Source organism: Glandiceps talaboti, chromosome 2 (genome assembly GCF_964340395.1).
Source record: "Glandiceps talaboti chromosome 2, keGlaTala1.1, whole genome shotgun sequence".
Taxonomy (NCBI): Eukaryota; Metazoa; Hemichordata; class Enteropneusta; family Spengelidae; genus Glandiceps; species Glandiceps talaboti.
Genome location: NC_135550.1, coordinates 5,928,432 through 5,944,170, shown reverse-complemented (window position 1 = coordinate 5,944,170; position 15,739 = coordinate 5,928,432). Strand labels below are relative to the sequence as shown.

The 15,739-nt window shown below is 34.3% G+C and overlaps 1 protein-coding gene across 1 annotated transcript in view; it reads right to left on the bottom strand.

The window, feature by feature from the left end:
- Positions 1-15,739, bottom strand: part of LOC144450420 (alpha-actinin-like) — a 60,776-nt gene that overhangs the window by 20,695 nt on the left and 24,342 nt on the right. Inside the window, exons 3-5 of the mRNA XM_078141019.1 lie at positions 10,084-10,170; positions 3,529-3,616; positions 1,131-1,209 (exon numbers count right to left, since the gene is read on the bottom strand). Coding sequence (XP_077997145.1) covers positions 1,131-1,209; positions 3,529-3,616; positions 10,084-10,170 — 254 coding nt within the window. The remainder of the gene's footprint in view (positions 1-1,130; positions 1,210-3,528; positions 3,617-10,083; positions 10,171-15,739) is intronic.

Here is a 15,739-nt window from a genome sequence, read left to right as displayed (position 1 = left end):
TATACATGCTTACAAGACAGGTACAAAACAATAAAACGTTGCAGGAGAAATCTGACAATATGCAGAGACCAGAATAAACTCAACTCAGAACTAACAAAAACACATCTAGATATACTGTGGTACGTGCAATACAGCTTGGAGACCTTTGACCTTCATAACACACACGTCAACATACATGCCCATCATTCAACCCCCTCTAATGCCTATCCCCCTCACTGACCAATCTATGGCACAGTGAGCACATGCCACACAAACCCTAAAGAACGAATGCCAGGTTTCCGTGCATCACTAGGCTAGCTAATTGTACAGACTGATGCATCAACTGATTGGGTCAAGATGCCATGTCCACACTTTAATGGGACAACATCAGGAGTCATGCCGACAAAGAGTGCGAGAAGATAAAATGAAACACTACGGATAATGCAAAATGAAACTGAAATTAAAATGCATCAGGTTAATCGTGAAAGACAAAGGGTTATGCAAAATCCTATCGACAACAGGGTTGAATTACGTGTATAAATAAAACAAAACATAACATGAAACTCAGATGGCAGTGCAGGGTGAAATAACTCCAACAAAATGCCTAGGTGACAAAAGGTGAATAAAAAAAACATTGACATATGCAAATCATAATACTTTATATACAAGAAATACATGTCAAAAGAATGTAAGTTTGAAAAACAATCAACTTATCAAAAAAACCATGATGGATACATAAAAATAATAACAAAATGATGAAACTAAAAGTTTCTGTTTCAACATTTGGTGACAGGGTTAAGTGTATACTTTTAAAACCCAACGTTTGAAGATATTAATTAAGAACACCGAAATAAAATGAAATGCAGAATAAGACAGAAGTGTGCTTAGCTTTGTAGCGTGGTATGATAAAAATAAAGATGTGAAAGAAAGAGAGAGAGAGGCACAGTCGACACTTGCAAATGACACGTTATTGTGGACATCTCATTATCATCATCCATGCTTCATTTCATGCTGAAATGTACAAAGTAACATGTATTTACAAGTGTTCAGTAGGCCCCCTTAGATTAGGTGAAATAGGTGAGACAAGGACAGTAGACCCTAGATGTTGACCCACTAACTTAGCCATAATGAGACACAAAACCTGGACATACCTTCTTTAGTGAATTGTAGTCGATCAAATCTGGACGATGTCTGTGGATCAGGGCACAGAAGGCCAACCCATCCTTGAAGCTGTAGTGGAAAAACAAAACAAAGACATTTTGTTCAGATATGTGGTTTAGTTTTCATATACACTATGCAGACCTAACGACTATCTGATATACAATTGTACATCTACACATTTGTGCTGATATGGATGGTTTGAAATACATGTAATAGCATGGCTAAATACATTCAGAGTTAGGATGATGGGAGCACAGAGGTAGGGGTGGATAGGATGTCTCCTGTAATCAAACTATGTTATTCTACACTTAAGGTATCAGTAGAATGCAGCTCTGTAATGAATTTCACTGGGATTCAAAGTTCTTAAAATCTCTTTTAACTTTGCCATATGGAAGCTGGCTTCTGGTACTTATGAATTAATTAAAGAAATTTGGGGGTCTACCATCTTGTTTTAAAGGAAACTGACAATCTTTTATTTTCCCATTGAGTTAACAAAGTATCTGGCAGCCATATTGGATTTGGTGGCCATATTGGATTTTAAAGTGACTAAATTTTGATAACATTTTCACCTCTATTACAAATAAATTATCTGTATGGTGACCCCTAATTATGTTTTACTGATTTGAAAGGAGAATAGGTTGGAGTTTTCTTGAACAAAATAACAGCAAAAGTTTCAAGAATTTATTTTCGAGATTTCACATTTAGAGGAAACATGAAATGGGGGGTAATTCTGAGGTGTGATACATACTTATCTGGTAGGCCTACTATAATAGTTATAGTTATTTGGTTTTTAATATATAGACATGCATATTTTTGTTCCGTTACTCTTTGCAAAGGTCAATGTCAACAAAAAGAGTAAATACAGACATGTATTAAAATACCCAAGCAATATGTAAATTTACATGTATGTTTCTTTCAATTAGCAGTTATTATTGGCAAATGATTTCACATCAATAAATGTAAATATGTCTACTGATAAGTATTATTCAATATTGTAGTGGTATTTCAATATGTATGACATAAAATTATATACACCAGTATGACAATATAAAGTATTTTGTCATAAATGTTATTGTGTTTCACGCCCTGCAATAATATGATTCACTGAGTTAAAATGCAAAATATACACCACACCCACATAAAATGATACTGTCAGTCTGAGGGGCAGCATCATTATACATAAAATTCCACACCTAACCACCAAATTTAGAGTCTTAGTGTAATAAATTATTCCTGTGGAGTTGTATTAGGAGAACATGGGTTCCTGTGATGACTGGCTGCATGGGTATATGCATAATGTCTACTTCATTTCCAATGTGTTCAAATGTTTTTAAGGGCCATGTTTCAATCCCAGGGTCATCACATTAATTTTATTTTAATTAGGAATAAAATGCAACAGGGACCATTCTTTTGTTCTGGGTCAACTTTTTCTACAACTCTGCCAAACACCAGTTTTTTATACCTCAACTTTAATCCTAATTTGAATTGGGCCTTTAAACATTGTATGGTTAATTCCCGGTTTGTACAAAATGAGAGAAAGTTTTACTGAGACTGTATAGCATGGAATGTACAGGCTAATAGAGCCATCTTATTGTTCATCTTCCATGACAGCTACCCTAGTCACAGACATCAACAGATAACAGTGACTGTCAGTGTTATGTATCGTAAAGATGTATACTACTCTTTCATATACAACCTCATAAAGGGGTACAAAGGTGAGGCCGATGTTGTCCTAGCTGTTTTAGATGAAGTCTAGTGCAGTATGCCATCAAAAGTCACAAAGTTATTCAAATTGGCCACATGAACAAGGACTGTACACTGGGGTGGGGAATTCTGGGTATGCACACACTGGAGGTGGCTTAATTACATATGCATAAGTCACCACCAGCTTTAGTGCCCATATCTACTGTTCCTACATGTACCTTATGGCTGCCTGTCTTAATCCTCATTTTTATATGTAGAAACAATAGACAGACTGACAGACAGGGACACTTGAGACATCAGCATATATGATTGAGCACCTACATTGTTTGATTACCCAGAATTCCCTACCAAGTATACAGCGAGTCTGTTCATGACTAATTTGAATAATAATAACATCTCTGTTATCAGTCCCTTCTTTGTTCCCTATTCCTAATTTTACACTTTATACATGTAGATATACCAGACTTCAATAAATTCACTGATAAAAATGTTCTGCATTACTCATTATTTGCATTATTTTGTTTTCATTTCATCAGCATATTTGAAATGTTGTCCTTATCTTGACTACCCACATTGTAATATCAAAGATAAAATTATGTTTTAACACTTTTAGGTGAAGTCTGATAACACTAACTTCTTATATAACTGATGCAAGTGTTGAACAAGTTATTCTTTTTGACCTACCTGATATGGAAGTTTTGGACATTGACGTTCTTATAGGGCGCTGTTTTTCTTTGACACCATAGCAACAGGCCTTCCTTGGCTGACATCTCTGTCAAGTGAAACAAGCCAAGGATAGATTTCATTAGAAATGTAAATTTTATTGCAAAATATCAATATTTCATTGACTTCTTATCAGATTAAAATTCTATGATCTATGAATTACAACAAAAATATATCAATATGTACATTTCATAGGTAACATAAATTCTAAGAGATGATCACACAATGTCACACAAGCTCAATAAGTGAATTTTGTTTGTTTAAGCCCCCACGAACATTCACTAGTGTGACATCGACACGTGTACACACCACTACGAATGATGCAATGTAAAAACATAGTCAACACATTACTATATTAGCAGAAATCCAGCACTGTAGATCAGATTCACAGTCAATTTTAAATATCATAGCAACATCTCGGTAGTAAATACAGAACCTGTTATCATCAAAGGTGTGGAAGTTTTCTAAATTTGGTTAGAAGTGCGAAAATGAAGTTCAGCAATCGCATTGATGCCAGACCCTCTCTAAATGAAAAGAGTTTGCTTACTGAGCTTGTGTGACATTATGCAATTGTCCCTAACACAAGTCCAGGTGCTATAAAACCTGCATTTATCAAAATATTACTCTTCATCAACCAAAACAATATTTTTAGTTGTGTTGTAAATCATATATAGCATAGCATAAATATATTACAACATGAGTTAACAATTAAAATCTGTAATAACCATTTAATTAAACTAACAATAACAAATAACAGTAAGTAAAACTTGACTGCTACAACACAAGCATATCATAGTTCCTGATTTCATAAACAGCGCCCTCAGTGGCCATAATAGTGTTTTACTCCACAAATATGAATGTTCAATTCCTCCACTGTGGTCTTCTATTTTCACATATTGAAGTTTCCAAAAATAGATGTATCTATAATTATCATGACTCCCACATATTTCTTTATGATCTTTCTTGTTCATATTCAAACAGCTCCTTTTTACAAGTGTCAACGTCAGATCCCACTTTTCAAGAAGCAAACATTTATGGGTGGAAAACAGCACAGGTATCAAAATCAGAAATAGGACAAAAATATAGGGAATTTAAACATGGATACCAAATATGTGCCTGTGGGAAGTGACATTTCATACAGGGTCACATTCATGTGGATACATTACATAGGATTGACCTTGAGGTCATCTCATCTAGCTCTGATGTCATAGCAATCCAGAACAATCGCCCTCCAACCCATCTCCATATATACATACCATATATACATTCCGTGAATACTTGCTTGCAAATATTTACCCATCATGCCAGGCAAATATCAGCAACTCTACAGTCAAGTCACATACACTTTTAAATTGTCACAAAAAATAACAAATAAAGGGAGAGAGTACACATCTGTGCCGCGATAATGAAATTTGAAGATGCACTGGCATACCTCAATTATTAACAGGTTTTTGCTGTAATCACTAAATTGGGGTTGTGTTTAATTCTGCACAGATTTAGTTCTCAATTTTGATCAAATTAACGACAAGTGTCTGGACAAAAGAGTCATTTGCTAAACTGACTTATGAATAAAAGACTTGTATTCAATTTACAATGATTGGTTCCCACAAGAATTGTCCTTTGAGTGCCCTGGAATAAAAGCCCTACTGTTCAACCACAACATATATTTACGAAACAAGAATGGTATTTGTGTAGTTGGCAAAGAAATGATGCAAACTTGACCAAACTTTATCCACTGAAACTTGTGGTGATCTGTCAAAATAAGTAATAATTAACTTAAAAATATCTAGTCACATTCATACCTAAACATTTACAACAACTAAAAACTCTTTCTAATATATTCAGTTTATCTTGCCTCAGTGTCAAATTTTGAAAAAAGTGTTTATGCTTTGCCTGAGAAAGACCTCAAAATGACATTCTCACAATTTGATATTCCTAAACTTTGATAAACTTAGAATGGCTACTTTGATCCCGATAGTGTGATATTGAGTTAACATACTTAAAATGTTTCAAAGCTATAGCATTGATATGTAATACAGCATGCTGGCACAACAAACTTGTTTGCAATAACTATGGATGAAGTTCTTTACTTACAAAGTATACGTTTTGCAGATCAGAAATGCTAATATTGGAGAAATGAATGCATTTGACAAAACACAGAAGTATCTATCCTTCACAAGAGTCATACTATTTGAAAACAAGACATGCCTGCACATACAAGTCACGTCACAAGTTTCTCATGAAAGCACCAGAAAGTGTACCAAAAAAGGATTCTGTACTTGGGGCAAGGAAAACTGAAAGCTTTCAGTAAGCATATTTGAGGTTATTGAATAACTGCATTGTTCAAACAATTAACCCTTTACAGACACAGTAAATGAATACATGTACACTTATGTTCCTTCTACCCAGGAAGGAAGCATTTCACTTGACTGGACAAAGTCATCATTCCGGACATACAAGACATATGTTCTTGAGAGATTACAAACAATTTGTTGCCTGAAGTGGTACATGTTCAACCATACACTTGATAATCAATTTGTTTTGGTTCAATTTGCCTATTTAACCCTGGCGGACAGGCCGGTAATGAAAGTGCTGGTCAAATAATTTGAGGTCATTCAGAGGTCATTGCCCCCCAGCCAGTTGTAGCTATTCTTAGATACATATTGCGATTCTAACATTTTCTGAATTTGTGCGTGTAAATTGAACAAGTGGTAATAAACTTAAGAGTTCACTTCGGATTAATTTAGTTTCCCTATATTGGAATTGTGACCCGTCTAACAAACTGAAGTCAGGATAAATTTACATGCAAATTGCACAGCATTGATTTAGAGTATATTGTGTAGTGTTGATATGTGGAAGTCAAACTATTGAAACTGGAGGATTATGAAAAAAGCGAGAGTATAATCAGATATCAAAAGAAGTAAAAGTTCATCTCTGAGGGTCAATATACACCAATGTTTCACATGATCATGTTGCAATTTTTTTGTGAATCAAACAGAAACGTTTTGTGATGGTTCAAAAGGGGGCAATGTCTCAGAGGCAATACAGGGAAGAGTCGCATACCATTCATATTTCATTCCTTTTCATTTAAACGCACCAAAGTATAGGAACAGTTATCAATATTGCACGATTCATTCACAGAAACTATTTATGATATATACTATAAAAAACATGTCTATACATAAATCTACAAAAAAATATAACAAATGTATGAAAAGATTTTGAACATACCAAAACAATAACCAAACATATCACTATGAAACTATCAAACAAAACTATACACTACACTAAACTAAAAACAGTTAACTTATTGAAATAAGACTCAGGGTGTATTATTATAGTACTTGACAAAAATTCCAACTATAAGGAAATTAAAATATCTATATAAATATTGACTAATTATTTACACGAACAAAGGTTGTTTATACTATTTTAAATATAAAATAACTTTTGAAAACTAAACACACATACAAGACATTTCTCCTCAGCATAAACTATCTTTTGATGTGTTGTTATTCAAAAGTGTATGCTGTAGTGAAATATCATGTAAGATATATATTCAAAAGTGTATGCTCTGATGAAATATGCTGTGAGATACACTGTGAACAGATATCATTGGGAAATTAACAAAAATATCTACTGTATTATTTAATCTGACAAAGCTAGCAATTCATCCTTACTAATAGATTCTCTTCTACTATCAAATTTCGTCTCGGAATCCACCTCTCTCTTTTTGTCTATTTCAACATACTCAGACCTTGAGACTACAAAGAAATGAAATTAATATTCACATGACTTTCATATTCACACACACACTGTTAAAATCCTGTCTATGCTATATTCGAATGCTATGAGTCAGTTTGTTCCTGACAAAGTCAGTAGTGACAAAAAATGTTGATCAGCTTGGTAGCTCAAATGATTTACAAAAGGTTATATTTAAACACACAAGCAGTTCAAACCTTTTTTTCAAGCAGTTTATAACCTATGTCAATCAAAGCAATTCAAGCAAGTTGAGTCACTTGGATTGACAATACAACTGTCTAATGTCATGCTACCAAGTCATTATAACCTTGTAATACTAGTATCATCTTCAATTTATTGTAATAAAAGATTGTCAGATAATGGATGGTCACCTGGGGAAGCACAGATACAACTTTTTGTGATAATCTGTTAAGAAGGCATTTTGTCAGAACTTATTTGGAACATACACATAGTAACAGTAAAGTGATTACGCAAATTAATAGATCCTTAGTGCTGAAATTGTTCTAGTACTTTTACAGTAATGAAGGCACAACTGTCTTAACTTAGTTATACTGTAGTAAAGTTGGCGATAGTGTTTCCTTTCTGAAAGTAGAGTATGGTATTTAGACAGATTCCTAGCAATTAAACTTTAATACATGATTCAGTGTCTACAGCAAATACTATCCAAAGTTTCTTCTCACATTCATAACTTATTTATGATTGACAACAAAATCAACCGACATCCACTATAGCAAGTTTTGGAGGTTCCCTCTCCTTCTGTTTCCATTTGTGAAATATATATATATTAGACATTGTCTACAGCAAATTATATCTAAAGTTCCTTTTTGACTTCATAATTTATGACATGCAACAAATAAACTGACACCAACAAACAAGTTTTATAGCTCTCTCATTCTATTTTTTTCTGTGGAAGTATGACTCAGTTTGCATGATTGGGTAAACAGTAAATCACTATAATAGTACTACTACAATCTACTTGTAATCATACTAAATCATACTAAATAATCATAAACACTTCATTGTTTTGTCTAAGAATATACAAAGCTATGCGATTCAGGAATTTGACATTTGTAGGCACACTTTCGAAAGCTTTCAACTACATTCTTTAGTTTCTAAACTAGCAACATTTAGTTGCATTGCTCTACATACAGATAAATGTATGGTATGGTATGTAGCTGTGTGAATACATAGCAAAACTGACTGTATGTGATCCAAGTAAATAACTCTACTGTTGAAAATACATACTAGAAATGACATTTCATGACAACTATTTGAGCATTGGAGAATATGCTGTTCATGGTTACAAGAATCACTAGGACAGTACACTAGTTACTTTGGAACGGTAAATTTGAAACGAATGTGACGTTTCAATCCGTCTACTACAGACCTTGATCACGCAATGATTTAATTATTCAGCGTTGATGTCTCTCTTCATTGTGTGATCAAGGTCCGTGGTAGATGGATCGAAACATCACATCCATTTCAAATTTACCATTTCAAAATAACTGTATTGTATTGCCCTATTTGAGCTATGATCCCTATCCAGATTTCCACATACACCCAAGGTTGAGTACATTTTGTGAATCACTTCACCTGGCTCATCAAGCTAGAAACGTAATTCATGATACTAGACGTACTGTCGGTATCACAGTATGCATGTCTGATTAAAAAGTGTTAATTCTATAATACCTTCTTATATCAAAATCAATCCATGAGAGTAATTTGTAGCGTATATATTTCACATTTGGAGTCAGTCATGTGAATAATTTACATGTACACATACAAGTAGAAGTCTCTGATTAGAGGTATGATATCATTGTCAAATTAACATTGGATATGGCAGAATTGAATACTTGAGTGCCAAATTTCTCATTCCAAAAAAAGGTCATTAGATCTAAACCTGTCTTGTGAACACATGCACGTAGTCACTGTAGGGTCATATCCCTTTACTGGCACAAAAGAAACATTTTACTTCAGTTTCTTGGGATACAGGAACCACTTTAAGAGGTGGGACCCATTATTTTGACTTCCTCAAGAGTTTTTACATTATGTCACATCACATGTTTCACTTTTTTGACTTCATAAACAAAGAACTGCCATATTTTCACATTCTATAGTTCCCTGTAAAATGACAGTCAAATGAAAGTCACTCTTTGTTATGTAAAGTACCCTTGCAAGGAGTATGGTGAACTTTGGCCTCTGTCTTCTATCCCTACATACCAAATATGCGATGGTATCACAGATACATCTCAGACTTAAGAATGTGGGCGAAACTTCAGTTTCACACTTTTCACACTTCCTACAATGTAATCTCATCCCTCTGACCTAACCTAGAGCAGATGCTTTTGGCTATTACAGTTACAGGAAAGTTCAAGAACCCTGTAATTTGCAAGCCAGGTGTCAGCCTGGTTTTAACATTAGGGCTGGTGTAGGTATTAACCCTTCCAGTTACAAACACATACTGGTGACATGTTAGTGCCAGCCGGTTGCTACCACTCAGCTAGCATGATGCTACTCAAATCAGAAAAGGATTCTTGAACACTGCTGTAATATTTGTTAACAAAACATTACAACTTATAATCCATACATGATGGCTAAGATATTGTCTTAGGGAAAAAACAATCGGGTGAACACCATACATTTCTGGTATGCTGTTTAACCCAAGGATTTACTAGTGAAGCTGTGTTCCACCTGTAAGAATAAAACAAAAGTGAAGTGGGATTAGAGAAAGTAAAACGATAAACAATAGCTTACCTTCCACTGAAATGTCCTGGATAGCAAACCGAAGAATGATGGTCCAGATCATACCCAGCGTCATCTTGAGATTACCATCCACAATTTCTATGGATCAAGACAGTTGGTTATAACAAGAAATGCAAAACATATCAACCTCAAAGAGCGACTGTGCGAATACGACAACAGTAGCTATGATAGCACAGCTGTACAATATTGTACCATTTTTTACTTTTCTAAACATTCGGTAATTATCGGGCGATATTTAGTTTCAAACATCATCAAGAATAGCCACCAATTATTTATGTTTAGAAACGTTAGATTGCATGAACACATTACCAAACAAATGATCCACCATCCCTGAATTGGCTGTAGGAGCTTGATCCCCCTACATTGTTGTACATGTATTTTACCATGAGGAAGCTACATGTAGTTTGGATAATTGGGACAACTTTTTATAATGTCTTCATTTTCTCATTGACAACAAATGTTTATTGAGTACATTGTGTTTCTGACAATTATTTGAAAAATGTGACAGACTACTTCCTTATGTCAGATATTCATCTCACAGGTATAAAACATGACTGATCCACCCAATAATATTATTTGCATGCTGAGTGTTATCTGCATGCAACAATCAAATTTGCATATCATTTGCATATAAACAATAGTTTATGATAGTATTGTTATTCTATCAACACACTGTCAAGTGAGCAGGATCAACAGCTGATAACCAAGAGCAGTGTTTTTACTAAGGTGTTTAAATGCCTGTTAACAGAGAAAATTTGGTGAAACTTGATTTTGTGAATATCAGATTTACAGCGCAATGCAAAGGGGAAATTGAGCAAAAATGAATGGGGAACTCAGGCATACTTTACCTCCATATACAAAGCTCTTTTGTAGTGTTTTTTGTTGAACCATAGTGGTTGAACTCTCTATTGATCCAACTGATATTTTACCTGAGATTCCTTAAACAAACATCATTCTATACAACCATCAATTTTACATGAATAATTCCCCTTAAATTTGGATCCTGACACCTTAGTAAAAAGAAACACTGCAACAAAAACCCACAAACCATAAAACGTATAACAATAGCCTGACAATTTACAATTCATCTAATTATCACTTGATATGTTTGCTCATTTTCTCTGTCACTATATAAAACCTGACACTTGCTTATTTGTTCGTAAGTACTGTAAAAAAATACAATACATAATGCATAAGATGAGTAATAAAGTGTAATGTACACAGGTCATGTAAAGGTTGTAAAATAACCAGACAATCAATCAATCATTGGCATGGTTTGACAACCACACAAGCTGTTACCCTCAAATATCAAGTACAATGTATCGTTACATAGCTGACATTCTTACTTTGCTGGTGTAATTGCATGCTTTTGAAACTGTCATAAATGTGTTTCAAGTGGGGGGTGGTGGGGGGGGGGGTAATATTAATCATATTTTTTATGGATCAACAGCTGAATTTTTAAATAAACTGAATTAAAACTATGGTGTAAAACATGTACAAAGTAGTTACCTGAATCATACAGTTAAAAGGGAAAAAAAAAAATGGTTTCACAAAATATGAAATTTTGATGAATATTTGTCATTGTACCATACATACATATGTAAATTGTACATATACATATTATATCTTTTATAGTTCTCTTGCTGGTTTGGGCAACATTTTGTTACAGTTTACTTTCATTTCAAACACTAATGCTACACATTATGGTACATCATCAGATATACTGAAAAACTCCTTTCTTTTAGTCAGTAAGTATTTGGAGCCCACACGACTTCAGTATCATCTTTCCAGCCACTTTCCCCAGTGTGTACAGTAAGCAGTAATAAATACATTCTCTTTCTACTGCTGAAGCGCTTGCATGCTCTAACATATACAGAATTGGTTTACTGTATCCATCCCAGTAATAGAGACTTGGCTATCTGGCTTGAAAATGTCACCCACCACAAACAAGCCAGTACATTGTATTGTATGTCAAGTCAGATAGCCAAGTCTCTGGGCTATTGTCAAGTCAGTATGTCAAGTCAGATAGCCAAGTCTCTGGTCTATACTGTCGAGCCAGTATATCAAGTCAGATAGCCAAGTCTCTGGGCTACATGTACACTGCCAAGCCAGTATGTCAAGTCAGATAGCCAAGTCTCTGGGCTATACTATCAAGCCAGTATGTCAAGTCAGATAGCCAAGTCTCTGGGCTATACTATCAAGCCAGTATGTCAAGTCAGATAGCCAAGTCTCTGGGCTATACTGTCAAGCCAGTATGTCAAGTCAGATAGCCAAGTCTCTGGGCTATACTATCAAGCCAGTATGTCAAGTCAGATAGCCAAGTCTCTGGGCTGTATTGTCAAGCCAGTATGTCAAGTCAGATAGCCAAGTCTCTGGGCTATACTGTCAAGCCAGTATGTCAAGTCAGATAGCCAAGTCTCTGGGCTATACTATCAAGCCAGTATGTCAAGTCAGATAGCCAAGTCTCTGGGCTATACTATCAAGCCAGTATATCAAGTCACATAGCCAAGTCTCTGAGCTATACTATCAAGCCAGTATGTCAAGTCAGATAGCCAAGTCTCTGGGCTATACTATCAAGCCAGTATGTCAAGTCAGATAGCCAAGTCTCTGGGCTATACTATCAAGCCAGTATGTCAAGTCAGATAGCCAAGTCTCTGGGCTATACTATCAAGCCAGTATGTCAAGTCAGATAGCCAAGTCTCTGGGCTATACTATCAAGCCAGTATATCAAGTCACATAGCTTAGTCTCTACGCTATCAAAGTAAAGACCAAACCACATCATCATCAAATTTTCATTTTCATCAAATGTGATGTTTTAGATTCTGAAGGTACATACATGTACAATGTATGTACCCTTCGCTATGACCATAAACGATTTCAGGACAGCTGTACATGTAAACAAGTCTTACACTAGGAAGAATACAGTATAACAAAACACATCGTAAATAAGTTTTAAAGCAATGTTTTCATACACCTGTAGCCTACACATACAAGTTAAAATCATTTCCATAAATTATTAGTCCATACTGCATACATACATACATACATACATACATACATACATACATACATACATACATACATACATACATACATACATACATACATACATACATACATACATACATACATATATACATACATACATACATGTACATTTTTTTTTAAATTTTGTAGATACACACTATTACAGGTAATGCAAGCAAGAAACTCCATGCCTGTACATCAAAACCAGTCAAAGTGTTTTAAGTTTCCTGATTATACGTTATTTTTACATATTTTATGAACAACACATGCATACAATAATATGAACATGTCATTTCATAGGGCTACATTCCCATACCTGTTATATATACAATGTAATTCAGTGTTTGTGGATCTTAACACTCACACCTTACTACTACTAGTATTTTAATATACCGGGTACAAGTGACCAGTGAATTAAATATATATATATTGACAATTCTCCTTGAAACTAATTACATAACACTTGACATAACATTCCTCCATCTATTGGTGAGATCTAATTGACATGGTTCCAATAGCTATGCTGTATCTGAGTGTCCTTGTATGGCCTTCATATCTAGGTCAGAGGTCAAACCTCATAGTGGGCATGCAATCAAAGCAATGACATGATGTTTTGTCTAATCTGGTTATCTTGGTCTGTGATCAATGTTTGCCCTGCAGGGCTGGACTTGAGTTCAATGATGCATTAAATGAGACTTCAGTCAGAATTTGGGGGATGTCCAATGTGATTACCACGGATAAGGTGAAATTAGGCAATAGTACTCTGGCAATGAATAGGACTACAAATACTATCTTTGTGTTCATATTATTTTTAGAGAGGTAACATATCCAGAACATGTTAAAAAATATATGAATTTCATTAGTTGTGTGAACTGACTGGCATTTTCCAACAACACTACAATAAAACTTGATGAAATTGCATAATTAAATGCTTTATTGGCATTTAATGGTGACTTGCATTTTTTTATATCCAGGAATTACACAAATGTGGAAGTTAAATCTGAGTCATGCAAAGTAATTAACCATTGTATATAGAGATGTGTAAATCAGACAGTACAACTACACAGCCTGATATCACTTCCTATATTACCAGAATTGTATGATACACCATTCCAATGTATCAGATGGAGGAATTTTGCATATCAATAAGATGAAATGAATAATTAAATATTTTGCATATCAATGAGATGAAATGAATAATTAACGATTTTGCATATCAATGAGATGAAATGAATAGTTAAAAGATGTTGCATATCAATGAGATGAAAATAATAATTAAAGGTTTTGCATACCAATGAGATGAAATGAAAAGATTTACTACTGGTATAGTAGTAATTTTTTTTTTTTTGGGGGGGGGGGGTTCTTTTTACAAAGTGTACACCTAGCAGTTTTGAATCATTTCTCTTACTGGGATGACATATATCTTCAGATTAAGGGCTTTACAAATATAATAAAACATATATATATGTAAATTGATTAATACATGGAGAATGTAAACTTTTAATATGGTATTTGTCACATCTATACTTGGCTTCAACAATTCAAAATATAAGACAAATGAATTTATACATTAATGTTAATCAATACAAGGCAAAGGTTTGCTAGAATCTCCTAAATGTTAAGTGTACATACTATAAATTGTTGGCAAGTAGACACAACCATTTCCACTTTCACCCTTTTCAAAAACTACTGTGTAACGCATACATCTACATAAGTACAACATACATGTACATCTCTCTTGAGATGCATCACATTTTTTCAAGCTTGCAGAACAAAGTAAAATTTCATGAACACTTGGTACAAATTGATTAACAGATAACTCAGCTATTCAAAATAAAACCCACTTTTTTTAATCAGTCGTGATATCTCAATGGATCTTTATGATAAATATAGTCAGTTTTCTTCATTTCATCCTGCCACTATCATTCACTATGCTTCTCTTCATTTGCTGTCCCTATAGACGGTGTGATACCTGCACTATCCTAAGATATCAATCGAGCGATCATTCTCATTGACAATGGGTGAATCACTATAGATTTCACAATTATCAAATATTAAACACACATAAATTTACAACACTTGGCACAAGTGTGTGTAAACTAGACCTGACTGGGAAGTCAAATGAAACTCCTACACTTAATTACATTATCAATTCATAATATCGTTATCTCTTTAGGTGGAAATATACACACCTATCACATAAATATCATGGTTCATTCATCTCAACAGACATGTCTGCCAGAGTAAATACCGTGACAGTTTTTTTTAATTGAAATTATGAAAATGTCATGAATTTTGAACAAAGTGTGATGTATTGGCATGACTCACAAAGTTAGCCCTATGACTTAGCAATGACTCTTACATAGAAGTAGAGATATGGCAAGCTGAAATATATGTTCTGTGTTTTTCTTAAATATAGTTCGCAGAATGATATATCTATTCAGTCAGTAACAGTGCTAAATTACTACCTGGGTACAAGACTCAATATCTAGAGGAGAAGGTCACGCTGTCACAAATATTACTGACATTCATTAGTCACTATCTGATTCTGAAACTTAAAAGTGTAGTAACTTGTCTATTTGTATGACATGCACGTCAGCCCATCCTCACATGCCATCAA